This window comes from Carcharhinus amblyrhynchos, chromosome 14 (genome assembly GCF_965287045.1).
Source record: "Carcharhinus amblyrhynchos chromosome 14, sCarAmb.v2.hapA, whole genome shotgun sequence".
Lineage (NCBI taxonomy): Eukaryota > Metazoa > Chordata > Chondrichthyes > Carcharhiniformes > Carcharhinidae > Carcharhinus > Carcharhinus amblyrhynchos.
In genome coordinates, this window is record NC_137337.1 from 16,101,180 (window position 1) to 16,122,707 (window position 21,528).

The 21,528-nt window shown below is 42.5% G+C and overlaps 1 protein-coding gene across 1 annotated transcript in view; it reads left to right on the forward strand.

Annotated features, from left to right (window-relative positions):
* LOC145352351 (protein phosphatase 1 regulatory subunit 37) overlaps positions 1–21,528 on the forward strand; it is a 185,825-nt gene that overhangs the window by 59,276 nt on the left and 105,021 nt on the right. The window contains exons 8-9 of the mRNA XM_080202105.1: positions 80–235; positions 2,716–2,828. Coding sequence (XP_080058231.1) covers positions 80–235; positions 2,716–2,828 — 269 coding nt within the window. The remainder of the gene's footprint in view (positions 1–79; positions 236–2,715; positions 2,829–21,528) is intronic.

The window sequence follows — 21,528 nt, forward strand, 5'->3', positions numbered from 1 at the left end:
AGACTTTTTGAGAACTTGTCTTCATATTTTGCTAATTTTGTGCAACTGAATCTGTTGTTTCCGATCTGACTTCCTACAGTTTCTGCCCTGAATGTGAACCAAGTGCTAAAAGAACTTTACTTGGCAGGCAATAACCTGAACAGCGTTCAAGACTCCATGTACCTGCAAGAGCTGCTGCAATCTAACCATACCATTAAATTGTTAGACCTTAAAAATAACTGCATATTAAACACAGGTAAATAGGAGGGTTGAACTGTAAAATAAATCTTTAAAGCTAAAGTTTATTTATTAGTCACAAGTAGTCTTACATTAACATCGCAATGAATTTACTGTGAAATTTCCCTAATCGCCACACTTCAGGCCTGTTCGGGTACATTGAGGGAGAATTTGGCATGGCCAAACCACCTAAGCTGCACATCTTTGGACTGTGGGATGAAACTAGAGCAGCTGGAGGAAACCTACACAGGCACGAGGAGAATGTACAAACTCCACAAAGTTAGTGACCAAAGCCGGGAATCAAACCTGGGTCTCTGGTGTTGTGAGGCAGCAGTGCTGACCATTGTGCCTCACAGCATTGGTGATAACTAAAATTAACAACTGAAAAGTGATTCCCATCTCACTTCATCCCCAAATCCTCCTCCTGTTGAATATTCTGGATTGAATATTCTTGCTTCGGGCAGACAGTCGGCAGAATGGAACTTGTGGTCACTGATTCACCTTAAATCTGACCTGTTCTCCTTGACTGAAGTCTTTCATCATATTGGGTGGCATTCCAGCGGGGTTAACACTATCAATGAAGAGTCCAAAGATGTGCAGGTTGGGTTGATTGGCCATGCTAAACTGACCCTAGTATCAGGGGATTAGCAAGGTAAATATGTAGGATTACAGGAATAAGGCCTGAGTGGGATTGTGGTCAGTGCAGCCTTGATGGGCTGAATGGCCTCCTTCTGCACTGTAGGGATTCTATGATTCTATTACTCGAGGCGCTGCGGATTTGAGTAACGAGATCAGTTGTGGCTCGGTTGGTGGCACTCTCACCTCTTGAGTCAGAAAATTAAGGAGCCAAGTCCCTGAGAGCTGAGATGTAAAATCCAGGCTGATGTCCCAGTGATGTATTCTGAGAGGTGCCATCTTTCAGGGTGAGACATTAAACCGAGACTCCTTCCCTCTCTCAGGTGGATATAAGAGATTCTGTGCCACTGTCTTTGAGAAAGAGCAGAGGAATCCTCACAGCTGTCTCTGCCCATATTTATCCCTCAGCCAACATCACTAAAAAAAAAATCTGGTCATTATCACATGGTTATTTATGGGTGTTTTCTGTGTGAAAATTAACTGTTGTATTTCCTCTATTATGATAATAAAAGGGAAAGGGAAAGTCAGCGTAGTCCCAGATGACCATAGAACTGACTGGTGGTGATTTAACCTGAGGATCTCCACACCTCAGGCAAGGGGCAAAGTTGAGAAGGTGGAAACTTCATGATTCTGTGAGGTGCACTATACAAATGCAATGCTTTTTTTCACTTAATACTACTGCGGCAAGACTACAGTTACAGAACCTCAGATCTTTTTGCACTGATATGGATTCCAGATAAGAGTGCAGTTGATCAGACTATGCATCCTGTACCCTCAATTATGCACTGAAGTGCCAAGCTTGATTATGTACTTACACCTCTGGACTGGACCTTGAATCTAGAAACTTCTGAATCAGCGATGAGTGTCACCACTGAGTCAAGGCTGATTAATGTGCTTGTATAAAACTCCTGGGAGGAATTACCTCTGATCCATGATGCCTCAGTGTCAGGTGAGATCTACGTATCTGCCAATATTTTGTCTTTATCCTTCTCGAATCACATCAGGATCGTTCCAGATCTCTAATTTCGTCCAAAAGACATTCCGGTTAGATGCATTGGCCGTGCTAAATTCTCCTTCGGTGTACCCGAACAGGCGCCGGAGTGTGACAACGAGGGGGATTTTCACAGTAACTTCATCGCAGTGTTAATGTCTACTTGTTAAAGTCTACTCGTGACACTGATAAAATAAAAAATAATAATTTGAAGCTGGGAGTAACAAAATTGAATGCTTGTCATGGGCAAATGTAAATTAAACAATTTACAGGGGGGGGAGTCAAAGCACCACTGGATGGGGGCTGATCAGCCCATTCCACTGGTCGGTCCCTCAAAACCGATTTTGCTGAAAGTTTCTCTATCATAATCTCTACCCTTTGTGTGCACTCACATGTTCAATTTTCACAGTCACTCATAACGGGGTCAGGGCACGTTGAGAAAGGTTTGAAAAGAACACAAAGGGCGGCACGGTGGCACCGTGGTTAGCCCTGCTGCCTCACAGCGCCAGGGACCCGGGTTCAATTCTGGCCTTGGGCGTACAGTTTGTGTGGAGTTTTCACATTCTCCCTGTGTCTGCGTAGTTTTCTTCCAGTTTCCACTCACAGTCCAGAAATGTACAGTTTAGATGGATTGGCCATGCTAAATGGCCACTTGGAGTTTAAAGGGGTGTCCATTAGGTGGAACAGCCATGGTAAATGTGCGGGGTTATGGGGGATAGTGTGAGAGGGGTGGATGGGCCTGAGTAAGATATTCTTTTGGAAGGTCTGTGCAGACTTAATGGGCTGAATAGCCTCCTTCTGCACTGCACTATGATTCTACGATAAAGGTTCAAAGCCAGTTATGTAGGCTGACTAGTCAAATCTGTTTCTAGGACTGCAAGATATCTGTGAAGGTCTGAGAAGGCAAAAGAAAGGACTGAAAACACTTATACTCTGGAACAACAAACTGACACATAGAGGGATGAGTCACCTAGCTGTCATTCTAGTAAGTTAAATACTTGACCAATAATAGTGATGTTATACATGTATATAGCTAATACACGGTGGATAGAGTTATTAGTGAAGTTGCTTGCTGCAGTTTGAACTTTGAACTTTGGGTTTATGGATGGGATTTTATGGCCTTGTTTGATCTGAGACTGGAAAATCCTGCCTGAGGTCAGTGGACCTTCCCATTGTCCGCCCCTCGCCTGCTCCGATTTTGTGGTGGGTGGGACAGTAGAATCCTGGCGTATGTCTCAGGATTACTTTAAACCAAAGCCATTGTGTGATGAAGAGATTTATATCAATTTCTAAACACGCATTTGTTCTCATCGATAAAGGAGATGAGACAGAACATCTGATGGCAAGCAGAATGTGCTGGCACATTGTGGAGCTAAGCTGGTGGCTGCTTGAATTAAGTGTGCCATTTTGGGAAAACCAATCTTTCTCTGAATGTCTCGGAACATTCTTGTGCAATAATATATCTCAGTGGTCCACATTCAAGGGACGGGTGAAAAATTCCAGAAGGATGAGGGTTGGAATTCTCCGATCTTGCCTGTTCTCACCCCACTGCCAGCGAGAACGGGGAACTTGGGGCTCCATTCACTGGTACCAGAGAATCCCAGCCATCGGTTTGACAGAATGCAAAACTGATTTTCAAAGTGAAAGTCGGGGATATAAGGAAATAAATTATTTTTGAGTCAAAATATGGAAAGGCAAGAGCAATAAATGGTTATGAAAACGAATAAGAATTAAAAAATGATCAGCATGTGAGAGGGTCAGTGAATGTGGGTGGCACAGTCGTTACTGGCTGTGTGTGTATGTGTAGAGGTGAGAATGAGTTGGAAACCAAAGACTGGGCATAAGGCAGACTCTCACTCACTCACTCACACTTACTCGCTGACTCTCACTCTCTCACTCTCTCAGTCACTCGTCTTTCACACGCATACTCACTCACTCGCATATTCACTCACTCACTCACTCACTCCTCACTTACTCACACTCTCCTTTTCTCACTCACACCCTCTTTCACTCATACTCTTTCTCAAAAACACTCTCCCTCACTTAAATTCTTTCTCTGTTACTCACATACTCTCTCACTCAGACTTGTCCTCTCTCACAGACACACAGACACACTCTCTCACTCCTCCTCTCTCACACTCAGACAAGTCTCTCTCTCTCATTCACTCATACTCTCACTCACCCACACTCCCTCTCACACCCACACACTCTTTCTCACCCACACTCTTTCTTACTCATGCTGTCTCTCACTTTCACCCACACAATCTCTCACTCACCCACACTCTCTCTCTCACACATACTCTTTCTCTCACCCACACTCTCTCATCCATCTCTCTTCTCTCTTCCTTTCTCATTCACACTCACTCTCTCTCTTCTCTCCCTCTCTTACTCTCAGTCACACACACTCTCCCTCTCATTCTCTCACACTCACTCTCTTTCTCTCTCTTCTCCCCCTCTGTTACTCTCACTCACATATTCTCTCTCTTTCACTCTCTCTCACTCACACACCCACTCACACTCACTCTCTCTCTTCTCTCCTTCTCTTACTCTCACTCACACATTCTCTTTCTCTCAATCTCTCACTCACACACCCTCACACTCACTCTTTTTTTCTCTCTCTTCTCTCCCTCTCTTACTCTCAGTTGTACACTCTCTTTCTCTCACTCTCGCTCACACACTCACTCTCTCTCTCACCCTCTTTTAATAAAAGTACTTGGCACCAATGGAGTAGAAGAGATGGGTTGGGCGTGAGTGAGAAGACTGCTGGTACACCACACGTTTTACTTTATGAGCAGCTCCACCTTCAAATACACTGGCAAAGTATATAGCTGAAGCAGAAATTTTCCAATCATTGCACAGATAATTGGATATTGTGGCAAAGCAACAGAGTTTTTTTCTAAATGGATAAGCTATCATGCTCCAAATGGCCTTCATTATTAGTATTTACATTGTCTTATAAATTGAAAATTTTCTTTCTAAATGTTGTTTTAAACAACATGTCGGAATTTTCTTTTCCGAAGTAAAAGCTGGGACTGATCATCTGGCTGTCTCCTCGATTCAAGTTTGGCATTTTTATAACCTATCAGAGCATGTGGGCATTGCTGCCTAAGCTGGCGTTTATTGCCCATCCCTAATTTCCCTTGAAAATTTGATGGTGAGTTGCCCATCTTGAATCTTTGCAGTCTGTATGGAGGAGGAACATGCACAGTGCTGTTAGGGGGAGAGTTTCAGGATTTTGATTCAGCAACAGTGAAGGAATAGCAATATATTTCCAAGCCAGGATGCTGTATGGTTTAGAGGAGAATTTGGTGGTGTTCCCATGCATCCGCTGCCATGTCCTTCAAGTGGGTAGATGTTGCAGATTTGGAAGATGCTATCAAAGGTGCTTTGGTGAGTTGCTGCAGTACATCTTGTGGATGGTACACATTGCTGCCACTGTGCACTGATGGTGGGGGAAAAGAATGGTGGATGGCATGCCAATTAAGAGGGCTGAGATGTGCTGGATAACATCTTGAATATTATTGGATCTACATTCATCTAGGCCATGCCTTTTACAAAACATAGAGGAACAGTGTCACAGGAATCGCTATTTAGTGTTAACAAAAAAAATTAAACATGTAAAGTTTTGCTTATTGATAACCCCCACAAGTTTGATGGGAATCACTGATTGATCTTCCTGTGGGGCTCATTGAGTATGAGTTCCCCTGGTTGCAGGCAATGGCCTGCCCAGCTGGAACTCATTACCTGTTTATAAGACACGCCCAAGACTGGACAGTAACCCCAGGCAGGGACTAGTGTGTGTACATCATGATAATGGATTGACTTTGCATTCTGTAATAAATATGTTGTTTTCCAAACAGGCTTCCTGAGCCATTACATTTATCATACAATGCTCCTTCACACACTCCTTAGCTTCATAAATATTCACAGATATTAAGTTTAACTTGGGTTACAAAACATGCCTTAGATTATAATGGTTTCAGTAACACACAGCCCCTTCAAGCAGACAGGCTACCTGTGGTCAGACACATTCCACTCTGAACCCAAGTGAATTTCTCTAGATCTCTCCTCAAAATCCCCCAAATGATTCTCATACCATGAGCCATCAAGTCTCACTGAATTCCAGCTTCCACATCAAGGATTTTAAAGAGACACACTTTCAAATCTTCTTTTAAATAATGTTTTCCTTCAGCAGCTTTCATCAGGATTGACTCCTAGCTTTTACACCTCTTCAGGATTCCCTTTTTATGCACTATTACACAAACTCCAAGGTCCAGTCGCAATTATTTCAAATAATGTCTCACAAACTGTAATCATTTTTGACAGTCCTTGACACTACTATAGATATCATCCTGGCCTTTCACAATACAATGCCTTTTCAACTCTCTATGACTTTACTGAACAATAATCTGCTCTGGTTCCTGGCTTCTTCTGTTCTATTAACGCCAGGCTTCTTAGAAAATTCTGTTCATTTCTCTAGTATCCTCAACTAGTGGCTTGTTAGATCTCTGCTCTTGTTTTCTTAACCATTACTTCCTGGTATGGCTTTTCTTCTAGCAAAGCAGAGAGAAATACTCCCTCTCTATCCTTCAAAAACCAACTGCTTCTAGCGGAGCTGTGCGAATTTTTCTCTCACTACCTACCTCCAACTGCCAATGAAGTCATCTAAAACTACATTCAAAATGCTTTGCCACCTTACAGGTATTCCCTAATTGCTAAGAAGTGTCTTGATGCTTCTGCCAGCTTGTTTAATTTTCACACCATGGCTCTTTCCAAACTAAATAGGAGATTGTTAAGTATGCAAAGCCCCATACATACATCCATCTTTGTCCAGCGTGAATCTAACTATGCTTTCTTACACAGAAGCACTAAATTAAGACTGTAGATTTTTCTAATATTTAACAATGCCAGTATTGATCCCTTTAAACTACCTTTGTTTTTCTGATAGATGGCAATATCACTGAATGTCTAAGGAAGATAATTAGGTTTAGTCTTCTTGGAGATGACTATTGACTGGCACCTGTGTGGTGTGAATGCTTCTTGTCACTTATCAACCCAGGCCTAAATGTTGTCCAGTTCTTGCTACACTTGGACCGGAACTGCTTCAGTATCTGAAGGGGCAAAGATAGTGCAGACCATTGTACAATCATTAGTGAACGTCCCCACTTCTGACCTTATGATGGAGGGGAGGTCATTGATGAAACAGTTGAAGATAGTTGGGCCTGGGACACTATCCCAAGGAATTCTATTGATGGCCTGGAGCTGAGATGATTGACCTCCAACAAACTCAACCATATTCCTTTGTGCTAGGTGTGACTCCAACTGGTGGATAGTTTTCCCCTCTAATTCTGATTGACTCCAGTTTTGCTAGGGCTCCTTGATGCTACACTTATTAACATGCTGCCTTGATGTCAAGGACAGTCACTTTCATGAGTGGCAGGGTGGCACAATGGTTAGCACTGCTGCCTCACAGTACCTGGGAACAGGTCCGATTCCCGGCTTGGGTCACTGTGTGTGCAGAGTTGGCATGTTCTCCCCATGTCTGCGGGGGTTTCCTGCGGGTGCTTCGGTTTCCTCCCATAGTCCAAAAGGCATGCTTGTTAGGTGCATTGGCCATGCTAAATTCTCTCTCAGTGTAACAGAACAAGCGCCTGAGTTTGGTGACTAGGGGATTTTCACAGTAGCTTCATGTCAGTGTTAATATAAGCCTACTTGTGACACTAATAAAAAATAAACTTTCAACTTTGAATAACTCCTAGAGTTCAGCTCTTTTGTCCGTACTGTTCTAAGCTCTTATGTTCTTTTGTTATTATTTGGAACAAGACCAAGATTTCAGTCTGCTAAATATCTGGATAGCTGCTTCATATTCACTGTTCCTCAGTGAATGCTCAAATTATGTCATTGTAAACTCTCAGTAATTTGAGGGCTTTTTCAACGTTAACTTCTTTGAGACACGATTACCTTGCGTTGGCAGCATTCACGTCAGCCTCCCTATTTCTTGTGCTGAGGCTCACTGAGGTAGATAATGCAGCACAAATTACTTTGAGAACACAAAACTCACAAAATTCCTGTAACGGGTCAATCCATCGCTGCTTAAAATTGCATTTGCCAGTTTAGTCTCTGCGATATTTTACTTTGCTGAAAGTAAGAGATGGAAACAATGCAGCCCCCTCAACAGGACATCTGGAATCTGAGTGAAAAGAGCAAACATATCTCAAGGAACTCCTTCACCAATTAGATTGAAGAAAAAGAAAAAAGAGGGAAGGACGTATTTACTTTAAAAAAAGAGTAAAAGTAGACATTGGGGCAGAATCTTCACACTCTGCCCACCATGGGGATCATTGCAATGATGGTCAGACCATGCAAAGGTACGTTGAGCTCGGGCAAAACTTTCTGGTCTTGGAGTGAGCACAGCCAGAAAATCCTGCCTAGTAAGCACTTCAACTTGTAATCCTTAATTTTCAGCGACAGAGAGGTTAATAAGCAGTAATTAACACTTAACACATTGTTAAACGGGGACTTACACTAGAAAGGTCTTGACCAAGTTTACAAAATTATGAGAAGCCATGGATAGAATGGATTGTTGGAGTCTTTTTCCCTGGATAGAAATGTCAATTACTCGGGACTAACAAGTTTAAGGTAAAAGGGGGAATGTTTTAAAGAGATGTGAGAGGCAAGCTTTTTACACAGAGGATGGTAAGTGCCTGGAATACACTGCTAGTGGAGGCGATGGAAGCAGATATAATAGCAACGTGTAGAAGGCATCTTGATCGATACATGAATAGGCAGGTTATAGAGCGATACGGCACATAGAGGCAAAAGGTATTTAGTTTAGAAAGGCATCATGTGTTGGTGCAGACTTGGTGGGCTGAGGGGCCTGTTCCTGTGCTGAACTGTTCTTTAAGTTACTGTGGTAAGTTTACTTTGTGTCTCCTGTGCCAGTATAGGAACTTCACACTTCTTAATGCATTTGGACAAGAGACAGAGGGCAGGGTGCCATATTCACAAAGTGGTGAATATCAAACAGCAGCTTCTTGACTTCCAGGTTTAACCACAAACTTGAAGTTGCTGTGGCATATTCACTTAAATAACTGTGGCGACCATAAGCCTCGATATTATTTTGACAGCAATGTTTGAAGCAATGTTTGGGCCATTGATTCAGAAACAGTGGAGCCCCAGCAGTCGATTTTCAGTATTTGTTTATTAATATACACTGAAATCTCTGAAGGCAATAAATCGCTTCACGTTTATTTTCATTGAAATAGTTATCTGCATTTTTCCTTCATGACTTTCTTCAATCTTTGTTGAATACCCTTCTATTCATGAACTGTTTATCTCGTCCTACTTATTTGTGCGTCTCAGCACTGATTCACTCTAAACCTAACTAGGATCAAAATCTATAGAACGATAAGAATACTGGAGCACAATCAAATGGCAGTGTAACCATTCTTCAAATATCCGTACTAATTTTGTTGCATTTCCTTCACGAGTAATTGGATGTACACCGATATTCTGATGCCAGTTCCGTAGATTGTAGATATTAGTTTGATCTGCCCATTCGCTACATTCTGATTGATTAATCACACAACCTTCTTGTTTGTAAAAAATAAAGCCTCTGGTTCTGACCTCATGCAATTAGACAGTAAGTACTGTAATTTTGGTGATATCGCCACTGCCAAAAAGTAACTCATCAACGATATATTGGAAGAACCCCCTGCTGCTATTCGACATTCATACAGAATCTCTGACAGTATCCGCTCCCCAGCTAAAAATATTCATTGATAAGGTAAAAACGACCATGTAATCTGACAATACATAAGGTGGAAGGGAGACAGATTAAAGACCCTGTACTGATTTTTTTTAACATTAAATTGCAAGGCTTGCACATAGAAACACAAAATAAGAGCAACCCTCTTCCGTGCGGGTGCCATTTCCCTGTGAAGATTTTGATTAAATAATACATGCCTCATATAAAAGCGTCAAAGGCCAACCTTGTACTATGTGATTAGGAGAGATAAGCAGACATTCTTAAAGCTGTGATTATTGTAATTAGCTTGCAGTGTCAATTGAGTTCAAACGATGACACTTGTAAAGTGTTACCAAGGCACTTATTATCCTTATAAACAGTTATGCCTCCTGCTTCTAGTGCAAAAGCCAGACAAGGCTCTTCGTATTATTAAAGAATCCTTTTTTTAAAGCAAGGATATATTTATTTCATATCATTTTTTTTCTAATAATGTTTCTTCAATCTTAATAGGGGCTGAAAGGACTCGCCCCAACCTGTTCATCTCTCTGTGTGCTGAGACTGATATTAACCTTAATATCTCGCCTACATGTATGAAATTTAGAAAGCTATTAACAACAATATGAATGTAATAAAGGCAAAAGTCTGATAAAGTCAAAAGGTAACGAAAAATAACAGTTCTTTACAGTTGAGCACATCCAGAAGCAAAAAAAACTTGCATTTCTTTAGTACTTTAACTACATTGTCAAAATATGTCAAAGTGCTTTGTCGAATTACTTTATTTCAGAGTTTTCCTTGATACGTAGACTAATTCATTGGTTGCCGCAGAAAAACCATTGTTATTCTGTGGCATTAAAAGAAACAGAAATGTCTTTGTTTAGAAAGTTCAGATTAATATCTGACATACTTTTTCTCATTCGATCATGGGATGTGGGCGTCACTTGCTGGGACAGCATTTACTGTCCATCACTAACTGCCCTTGAAATGAATGACTTCCTAGGATATTTCAGAGAACATTTTAAGAGTCAACCACTTTGCTGTGGATTGGAGTCACATGTTGGCCAGACCGGGTAGGTAGCAGAAGAGAAAATGCTGGAAAATCTTAGCAGGTCTGGCAGCATCTGTGAAGAGAGAAAAGGGCTGATGTTTTGAGTCCAGATGTCAAAGCTGCCAGACTTGCTGAGATTTTCTCTTTTGGTTTCAGATTCCAGCATCAGCAGTAATTTGCTCTAATCCAGATAGGTAGCAGATTTCCTTCCCTACAGTGTGGAGATGCTGGCGTTGGACTTTAACCTGGTGTTGTGAGATTTCTTACAGTGTCCTTCCCTAAAGGAAAGGAAAACTGATGTGGCAGCCCTCGTGATATCTAGTCTAATGTTATGATTTCTTACAAATATTACTTTGGACTCAGAGTCCAGTGGCACAATTTTCCGGCCTTGCTCACTCCAAGACTGGAAAATTCAGTCAACGGACCTTTGCATAGTCCGTCCCCACCCGTTACGATTCCCATGGTGGGTGAGGCATGAAAATTCCACCCCAGATTTCCCAATGCAACATATGTAAGAATGTATTGAGCAAGACTGGTTCCAAACCACACGAAGGTTGCTTCTTTTTATGTACCAGGAATCATTCATATTGACTTGGATGTTCACTCATTACAAGACAGTTTTGTTTGCATTCATGCCTTTTCGGGGAAAGAGAATATTTCATTCCTCTGTTTTTAGAATAATGTAAATTATCATGCAGAGAACACAGAAAGGAGTTAGGAGAAATTTATTTCTGTAGACTTGTTAGAACATGCCATTAAGAGTGGATGACTGTGACACCATTTCATTTTCAAGAGAAAATAGTAAATAATCAAACTGGAAGAAATAGGGCTTACAGGAGAGAAAGCATGGCAGTTTTGGATTTCTGCAGCAAAGGGTCAGCACAGACCTCTTTCAGCAGTTCTGTAGACGAATGAGTGCATGAGTTGACAGATTGAAAGCCAGTTTCTTTGGAACTATGATGCTCCCTTATGTAATGAGAAACAGCCAGGGCTCGATCTTACCACACATTCATGCCACACTCCTGCTGTAGTGAGATCAGAGAATTTGGCAGTCAGCCAGATCTCCGTTCACTGCAGCGGGATGGGAAAATCTCACTGTTGTGAACACTGGTAAGATTACAGCCCTGGGCCTCCATTTATGTAATAGAAGTTGCCCCAATCTATATTTTAGTGGCTCCCATAACCTCGTCTCCTTTACACTGCAAACTGTATCTATTAGGGGGAGAGAATAGAAACACACAGTTCCATGCGTGTTTCCTACACATGCCTGGCAATGCAATGGATGTCCTGGAAACTGGACTGAGATCCTGGGCTCTATTTTTGCATCAATCATTCATAAGAGATGGTGCTATCACGTTGTGGGTTCAATTATTAATGTGAATACAAGTATTGGAGAAGTTAAATCTGCACCAGTCTGAAGTGAAATGAGGCTGGATCACATGACACACTTCCCTTAAAGTGATAGCATTTTGCTATCCCTTAAAGGCATATTACAACATAAATCATCATTCTTAAATACAATCCAAATTCTTGTGGTTTCCAGAACCTCATCTCCTTTACTCAGCTAAATATAAGCTAATATCGGGAGAGAGTGTAATGGAAGATCTGGCATTGGACCAAAATCTTAGGGTCTCGTTTTTTTTTCATGTATTAATTCATGGGATATGGGTGACATTGGCTAGGCCAACATTTAATGGCCAATATAAATTGTCCTTGAGAAGCTCATTGTTCAAGCTGCTTTCTTGAACTGCTATTGTTCATGTGTTACAGGAACTCCTTCAGTGCTGTTAAAATTTATTTATTTATTAGTGTCATAAGTAGATTTACATTAACACTGCAATGAGATTATTGTGAATGTCCCCAGTCACCATACACTGGTGCCTGTTCGGTTACATTGAGGGTGAATTTAGCATGGTCAACGCACCTAACCAGCTTGTCTTTCAGACTGTGGGAGGAAACCGGAGCACCTGGAGGAAACCCACACAGACATGGGGAGAACGTGCAGACTCCACACAGACAGTGATGCAAGCCAGGAATCGAACCTGGCGACCTGGCACTGTGAGGCAGCACTGTGCCATGGTTCTGCTGTGTTACGAAGGGAGTCCAGGCCACAGACATGGCCCATGATGTCGACAAGATTGTAGCTGGAGGGGGGCATTTCCAAGTTGGGAATGTTTTTATCCTACCCAGTTCCACTGAGGAGCAAGATTTGATGGGACAAAGTAAAATACACTGGCCTGCCCACCAGCTAAAGTGAAGCTCAGCTTTAGATCCAAGCTCTGGATCCTAGAAGAGATTTGGTCCTAGTAAAGAAGGCCACTGACCAAGAGTGAGAAAATAACTTGGGCGAGGTTGCTTGATTAAGTGCATTGGACAGCCCTTTGCCACCTCTCCTATTCCCTTTTTCTAGCTGGCACCCCAGGTGTGACTTTTGATTTGATTTGTTTCATTATTGTCACATGAATTAGTATGCAGTGGAAAATATTGCTTCTTGCGTGCTACACAAAGTGTACTGTTAATAGACAAAGGAAACAGGAGAGTGCAGAATGTAGTGTTACAGTCATAGCTAAGGTGTAGCCAAAGATCAACTTAATGTGAGGTACTCCATTCAAAAGTCTGATGGCAGCGGGGAAGATGTTGTTCTTGAGTCAGTTGGTATGCGACCTCAGACTTTTGCATCTTGTTTATGACAGTAGAAAGTGGAAGAGAGAATGTCCGGGGGCATGGGGTCCTTAATTATGATGGCTGCTTTTCTGAGGCAGTGAGAAATGTAGACAGAGTCAATGGAATGGGGGGGGGGGGGGTCGGTTTGCGTGATGGATTGGGCTACATTCATGACCTTTTGTAATTTCTTGCGGTCTTGGACAGGCCACAGTGTTGCAACTACCCAATGTTAAATCAGAAACCACCCTGTGATTCCCATAGGCTCCCAAGCATTTGTCCTTCCTTGCATTTGTGATCAAGATCCATAGATTTTCAGGGTCTGTGGGCCAGCCTGTTTTCGGATCTCGGGAATCTGCCCCCGTGGGGAAAGCAATCGCTCTTTGAGATCTCGATCAGGGAACTGACATGGGGACAGATTTCCTGTATGATTAAGGGCAGTGGGTAGATCTTCAAAGCTGGAAGGACAAAATGATGCCTTCCAGCTTCAGAGAAAAGGTGGCTGGAATAAATGATAACTGCGAGAGTGTTCAGCGTGTTGTCCGCTCAGCAACCTTTCTCAAAACATAATTTGCTGCTGCTGTTTGTAGCAGTCCTACCAGGAGATCTGCCACTATATGCCACTCTTATCAGTCCTATGCCATGCTCACACATCCACTATAACTCACGTGTGACCACTCTGTGATGTCCAACGCCTAACTATGCCCAGGTCAAACTTTATTTCTCCTGTCTTCCACTTTACCTTCTAGAAGAGATCTCTCTGTGACTCTGAAGAAGAGTCATTCAGACTGAAAGGGTCCAATTTTATCATCAAGTTGCATCCATTTTCGGTCGCAAAACTTCAGTAAAGTCAGGCGTGTGGCGAGTAGAGCGATCCATGCCCGCTTCCAAGGCTCAAAAATGGCCGGGATCGGTGCCATTTGGGTGCATTTGCATGCATTTAAATTGACTTAATGGGTTGCACGCCCAACTTCACTGGCACTTCTTCCTTTGCCACTGTGTTCGCCCATCCAGAATAGGCATGAAACAGATGTGCTCCTCAAAAGTCTGACTTGGGTACTTCAGTTAGTGAGGAGGTAAGTGCTGAGCTTGAGATCTCCGAGCTTGAGATCGGTGGGGGGGGGGAAGGGAGGGTCCACTGCCACTCTGCCTGAGACCGGTGGGGGGGGGGGGCCATGATCAGTCTGGGTGGTGGAGGGGGTGGGGAGATCATTGGTTCAGTAATATTGAGGAGGTGGGGCAAAGTCTGCGGGAGCCAGGGGGAGGTATTATCTGGCCCGGAAGGGGTCTGGCAGGGGAGCCACATTCTATTATTTTCATTTTGCGCATGCACAGTTGGAGGCACCGATCAGATTTGCAGTGTTTCGGGCGCGTTAAGCTCCACCCATAGTCTTCTGCAGCGCAATTCAGACTCGCTGATACTTTTTCAGGTAGCATGCGTATGGGGGCACCTGAGAACAGGTCTGAAAGTCAGATCTCAAACCCTCCCAGTTTCTAGTCCAGCACTTAGAATCAAAATGGTAAAATAGAGCCCAAAATGTCAAGCTTGTTTCTCTCTCCACACATTCTGCAGGCCAGCTGAGTTTTTCCAGCATTTTCTGTTTCTCTATAACTTTTCAACTTTGATCAAATGACTGAAATACTGACATTGTTTTTTTCTGGATGTCACTTTTAAGGGTTCTTTTTGTTCTTGCAATTTCAAACAAATTTGCAGCGTTCTTGTGGTCTGTATTTGGAATTTCTTGTGTACACATCCACATTTCAAAGTCTACTTTCTTCCACAGATCTTTATTTATTGCCCAGGTTACTGAGGAATATAAGCAAGCAGATAAAATGTAGCATCTCGTGAGCTTTTTGTTCCTTGTTATAAGCTTGAGTGTTCCTGTTGTTAACACATCCTTCAGTTTCACAAAATTGCTCCTAGCTATCTCTATCCTTCTAATTTCAGCATCACAGCTAGCATCTTCTGTTATCATTTGTCCTAAATAGACAAAGGTATCTATTTGTTCCAGCGTGACACCATCCATTTCGATCTTCACCCTCGTTTCTTCTAATGTATTCCTTCTAGCCACCATTATTTTTGTCTTTTAGCGTTCATACGCAATCCGTATTCTAAACTTCTCGATATGACTTGATGTACAATACTTTCGAGGGCCTCTTCTGATTTTGCAAGTGGTATAGAACCACAGAATCCCTAGAGGGCAGAATTAGGTCATTCAGCTCATTGAGTCTGCACCGATTCTCTGAAAGAACATCTGAACTGGGCCTCCCCACCTGATCATTGCAACCCCACACATTTACCCCATTAATCCCCCTAACCTACACGTCTTTGGACACTAAGGAACAATTTAGCATGGCCAATCCAGCTAACCTGCACATATTTGGACACTAAGAGACAATCTAGCATGGCCAATCCAGCTAACCTGCACATATTTGGACACTAAGGGACAATTTAACATGGCCAATCCAGCTAACCTGCACATCTTTGAACTTTCTGAAGAAACTGGAGCACCAAGAGGAAACCTGAAGGCAAGTAGTGCTGTGTCATCAACGTGCCTCAAGTTTATCTTGCTTTTGCCTCAAACTTTTAGCCCTGGAGGTACACCCAATTCTCTTAATATTTGCTCTGTGTACAGATTGGTTACAGTACGATTACTGCCATTTCTCTCTCAGGAAAAGTGTGCAGAATTCCTCTACAGACACCTATCCAGGCAGGGCAAGCTTGTAAGTCTGTCAGAAGGGCTAGCCTGTTTGTGAACACAACTTCTCACTCATCTGAAGAAGGAGTGAGACTCTAAAAGCTTGTGCTGCCAAATAAACTTGTTGGACTTTAAGCTGGTGTTGTGAAACAGTTGACCTAGCCCCATTGCATTTTGAAACCAGAAGTCGACAGGACTTTGGGGCGGCACGATGGCACAGTGGTTAGCACTACTGCCTCGCAGTATCAGGGACCGGGGTTTAATTCCGGCCTCGGATCACTGTCTGTGTGGAGTCTGCGTGTTTGCCCCGTGTCTGCATGTTCGCCCCGTGTCTGTGTGGGTTTTCTCCGGGTGTTCCAGTTTCCTGTCACACTCCAAAGATGTGCGAGTTAGGTGTATTGGCCATGCTAACTTGACCCTTCGTATCTGGAGAATTACATAGGGTTATGGGGATACAGACTGAATGGTATTTGTAGTCGGTGCAAGCTCGATGGACTGAATGGCCTCCTTCTGCACTGTAGGGATTCTATGAATCTATGATTCTATTCTTTGAAAATCCCAGTCGACCTCGGTGTGGGGAATATTAGGAGAGACAGAGAGGATGGGAGTAGGATAGAGTAAGTTATAAGTTGGGTTCAGCATGAGGGAGAATGCAAAAAAGTCAAGATTAGGTTTATTGTGCAATGTGTTGAGTGTGATAAATTAGATTGGTGACTTAAAGACACAGAATGCCGCATAGAAGTACGGTGTAGATCATAGAATCATAAAGTCCCGATAGTGCAGAAGGAGGTCACTTGGCCCATTGAGCCTGCACCGACAACAATCCCAGCCAGGCTCCATCCTCGTAAACCCACATATTTACCCAGCTAATCCCTTGACTCTAAGGGGCCATTTAGCATGGACAATCAACCTAATCTGCGCATCTTTGGAGCGTAGGAGAAAACCGGAGCACCAGGAGGAAACCCACACAGACATGGGGAGAATGTGCAAACTCCATACAGACAGTATCCCAAGGGCAGAATTGAACCTGAGTCCCTGGCACTGTGAGGCAGAAGTGCTAACCACTATGCCACCGTAACAGAGACCTGGCTCAAAGATGTGCAGCGCCAATATTAATTGTTCCTGGATACAAGATGTTCAAGAAAGAGAGGAGCAGAAGGAAAGGAGCAGTGGTAGCAGTATTGTTATGGAAAACATTGCAGTGATAGACAGAGAGTGGGAATTAGGTTAGCATCTGAAAAGGATCAATGTGCAGGGCTGCAGGGAGAAGTTGATGGGGGGGGAGGGGGTGGGAGGTGGGCATCGCATTCAATGAACTGCTCATTCAGAGATCCACACTGACACTAGTAACCAAATGACCTCCATCTGTGCTGTAACCATTCTGTGATTCTGGGGTGAATTCTCCCATTCCAGCCACCTCGGAGCACCCAGAGGAAACCCACACGGTCACGGGGAGAATGTGCAGACAGGAAGTGCGGCCGGGAACCGTGGAGGGCGAGGGGTGGACCATGGAAAGGCCCATTGACCTCAGGCGGGATTTTCCGGTTTCGGGGTGAGTGTGGCTGGAATATTCCGCCTTCTGTTCCTGCCTGTGTCTACACCAGTGGTTCCCAACCAGTAAGCCGTGTTAAAAGATTCAAAATGGTTCACAATTCATGTGATGAAACTAAAACTAACCTTTGTCTCCAGGCTCCATGCTTGGCGTCACCAAGGCCCGATTAATCCTGGGCCTCTGGTGCTGGCATCGGCTGGGAAAGAATGTGCGCGGGTTAGATTCCTTATGCTGGTGAGGCTCATGGAGGTGACCAACGGGATTTGGAGCTGAAGACAAAGGCCCCACGCACCTGTACAAAAAGCCAAAACACAAAAAAGGTACAAAAACCCTGGGAGAAGCAAGAGAGACAGGGAGAGATTGAAACAAAAATAGGCGAGAGGACAAGGAGACGTTAAAATGAAGTTCCCAGTCAGAGAAGTAGACAGAGAAAATAAGAGGTTCACCTCAAATTGTTTTGATAGTGTAGAGATGTCCATGATACAGAAGGACTTGCCTACACATGTGTATGTAATAAACTCTGAACTATATAGCGGTTTAAAGTGTTGAAGTTTATTTCCTAGTGTCCCATTAGGCTTACACTGCAATGAAATTACTGTGAAAATCCCCCAGTCACCATGCTCTGGCGCCAGTTCGGGTACACTGAGGGAGAATTTAGCATGGCCAATGCACCCTAACCAGCACGTCTTTCGAACTGTGGGAGGGAAAGGGAGCATCCGGACGAAACTCACGCAGACATGGGGAGAACGTGCAGGCTCCACACAGACAGTGTGGCCAGGAATTGAACCTGGGTGCCTGGCGCTGTGAGGCAGCACTGCTAACCACTGTGCCACCATGCATAACCACAGGTAAAAAAATCCCAAGAAGACAAGACTCTCCTCCGTTTCCACCTGGTAACTGGTATAATATACCTGGAGCTGCAGAATATCAGACCCACCTGGTCCAAATATTGAAACTTATTGAGCTCTTTTGTTAAAAACAAAACAAAATCCAAGGTACAGTAGAAGCTGGATTGCCAAGATTAAAAATGTACTTCTTTGACTCTAAGCATTTTACTCACCTCTCTCCACTGTTGCTGAATATAAAAATGTCCTCCTGTCTCTTCACATGTGTAACTCGATACTCAAGTTCAAAGGTCTCCCGGGTAACATTTATTTATACTTAAGTTTGCAGTGCTGTGTTTTTCTCTTTGTATAATTAGCGCACTTACAACACTCTGCGAATGACGATCACATGCAGCAGATGTGCTCAATTAAGACTTTATGAGAATTTGTTTAACAAACTAAGTCAAATAATGAGCAAAAGAGGATGAAACATTGTTTCCCATCAGCCGAAATATGGCACATTATTACTTTAATGGAAGCCATCCTGAGAGCTTTCCTTTCCTTGCTTGCCACAAGTTGTGAGTAGGTTCTGTCTGAACTTGGAACAAGCTCCTCAGGGTACGCACTGGAAAGGAAAATCTGTCCCAGGGTATCTGCAGCTTCTTACTTGATCTTAAGCAATTGGTTAATGAATCATCGACCGGAATTTTACTGGCATGCCAATCCCGATTCCGGGGAGGATCGGAGAACAGCATTCTCCATTGGCCTTGGCCGGGATCATATGGAGCTCGGGCAGAAGTGCTGGCAACATTCCACCCATTGTTTCATGAAACAAAGTAGTGTCAGCATTCTAATGTGGAGCCTCAATACAGTGATTGACCTCTGAATTAACTTTATTATTTTTAGCTTAATAGCAGTTATTGTTGTTACCTTCAGAGAACAAGTCTAACCTCAACAGCAGAATAATACCTTTGTGGGCCTGATTTTAATCCTGTGCAAACGGAAGGATTTTGAATGAGTTAAAATTATGTCCTGTGTATTACACACAGAGGGTTTCTATTTTATTAGATAGTATATGTTCCCATTTACACAGATTAATACCAATAGAACACCAGTAAAAGTTGTAAGAGAAATAGGCCTCACTTTAGGCATCATGCTGTCACATATGCAAATATTGGTTCCATTCAAATAAAATGTCCAATGTACTGACAAATATTAATGCAATAGGAAATATGTTCAATGTTGCTTCTCTCTTGAATAAAGAATGAGGGGTGACCTAAAAGCAATTGTTGTAGTTATTAAAAGTTCTGATAAAGACTGACAAAGAGTCTTTCCATTCATGAGGAAGAGCCAAACTGGAAGTGTTCAGTTTCAAGGAGTCACTAAGAAATTAAATAAAGAATTCAGAATAAATTTATTTATCTAGAGAGTGATGAAAATGTGGAACTTGCTCCCACATGGATTAACTATTAGGAATGTCATAATATGGAATCTAAGTATTACTTTTTCTATATTGCATCTGTCACTTATTAGTCACATTAGTAAGAAGAACTTTAATGTGACTAAGAACACTAAAACAGAAAATATCTCTTTCTCCAACTGCCACAATTTCTCTTTCATAAGAAGATCATTTTGCAATGGGTTAAGTTCTTTCGGTCCATCAAGCCCACTGCTTCTACATTCCAGGTGCAACTATCTTAGCTCACAAAAATCCATGTATAATTTTCTTAATCACTAAATGAGGTGATAGGTGTTACCAGAAAAACTCTTGAACTATAATTAAATGCCTTACCAATGCACAATACTATTACAATCAGTAGGAGAAGAGATATGGATTGGATGCTTTAATTGTCCTAGATATTTACTCAGAATTAAAATAAGAATTGGAACTTTTTTTTATCTCTTCACTGCATATGCCAGTTATAGTAGATTGTGGATGCAAGGACAAGCCATGCAAAATGTACCACAGACAGCACTGAGATGAGTTACTGATTAATAATTTTTGGCTGTTATTTTATGTCAATAGCAGCAAAAATTGTGGGATTTTTAACATTGACCTGAATTAGATAATCGGCAACTTTGATTAATACTTCACCTAAAAGATGATGCTCTTAGTAGTGAATCATTCCTTCACAGTTGCACCCTTCAAACTCTCTGGTGTTGATCTTCTGTAAGAAGTCTGACAACACCAGGTTTAAGTCCAACCAATTTATTTGATAGTAAACTCACAAGCTTTCGAGGTTTACTATCAGATAAATTGGTTGGACTTAAACCTGGTGTTGTCAGACTTCTTACTGTGTTTACCCCAGTCCAACGCCGGCATCTCCACATCATGACTACTGTTGATCTTCTGCCTCAGAAGCAAGACTGCTACTACTACCTGTGGAAAACTGAAGTATCTATTGCCAGAATGGTTTTGTTGTGCTGATCATCAGTTTGATCAGGTTTACCTGTATGTGTTGTTCAAGTGAACAACTCTGTCCTTCCCTGTTCCATCAAGATTTGCCATTTTCTTAGCCATTTGATCCTTTCGCTAGTTATGGACATCTTTAAAAATACATGCAGTCCTTTTTTGGTGTCTTCTTATCCCAGAAGGTCTTGTCTAAAGGTAACACATTGGTGGAGTGGTTAGCACTGCTGCCTCACAGTGCCAGGAGCCCAGATTTGTTTCCCAGCTTGGGTCACCATTTGTCTGCACATTCTCCCTGTGTCTGCGTGGGTTTCCTCTGGTGCTTCGGTTTCCTCCCACAGTCCGAAAAGACTGTGAATTTTCCCTCAGTGTACCCGAACAGTGTGGATTTTCATTACTTTATCACAGTGTTAATGTAAACCTACTTGTGACACTGAAAAATAAATAAATACCTTTGTCTCTCAGGCCATTTTCTCAGGGAGAAATGGAATTATGGCACATTTCCAAAATGTAACGCCCAATTTTCTTGATTGAAGCAATTCTTCTGTTATTCATGTGGTGTGTTTCTGCTACTTGCTACGTCTATCTTGGTTAGTCAGTGAAGTGTGTTGTTATTAATCTAGATGTGGTCAACAGTGAACTTGTTCCCACTCTAGCAATTGTGGGCATTTGGCTCAATTTCTGGAACCACAAGGAAAGAAAATTATACTTTGCAGTGCTGGAAGCTTGAGCAAACCACACATGATA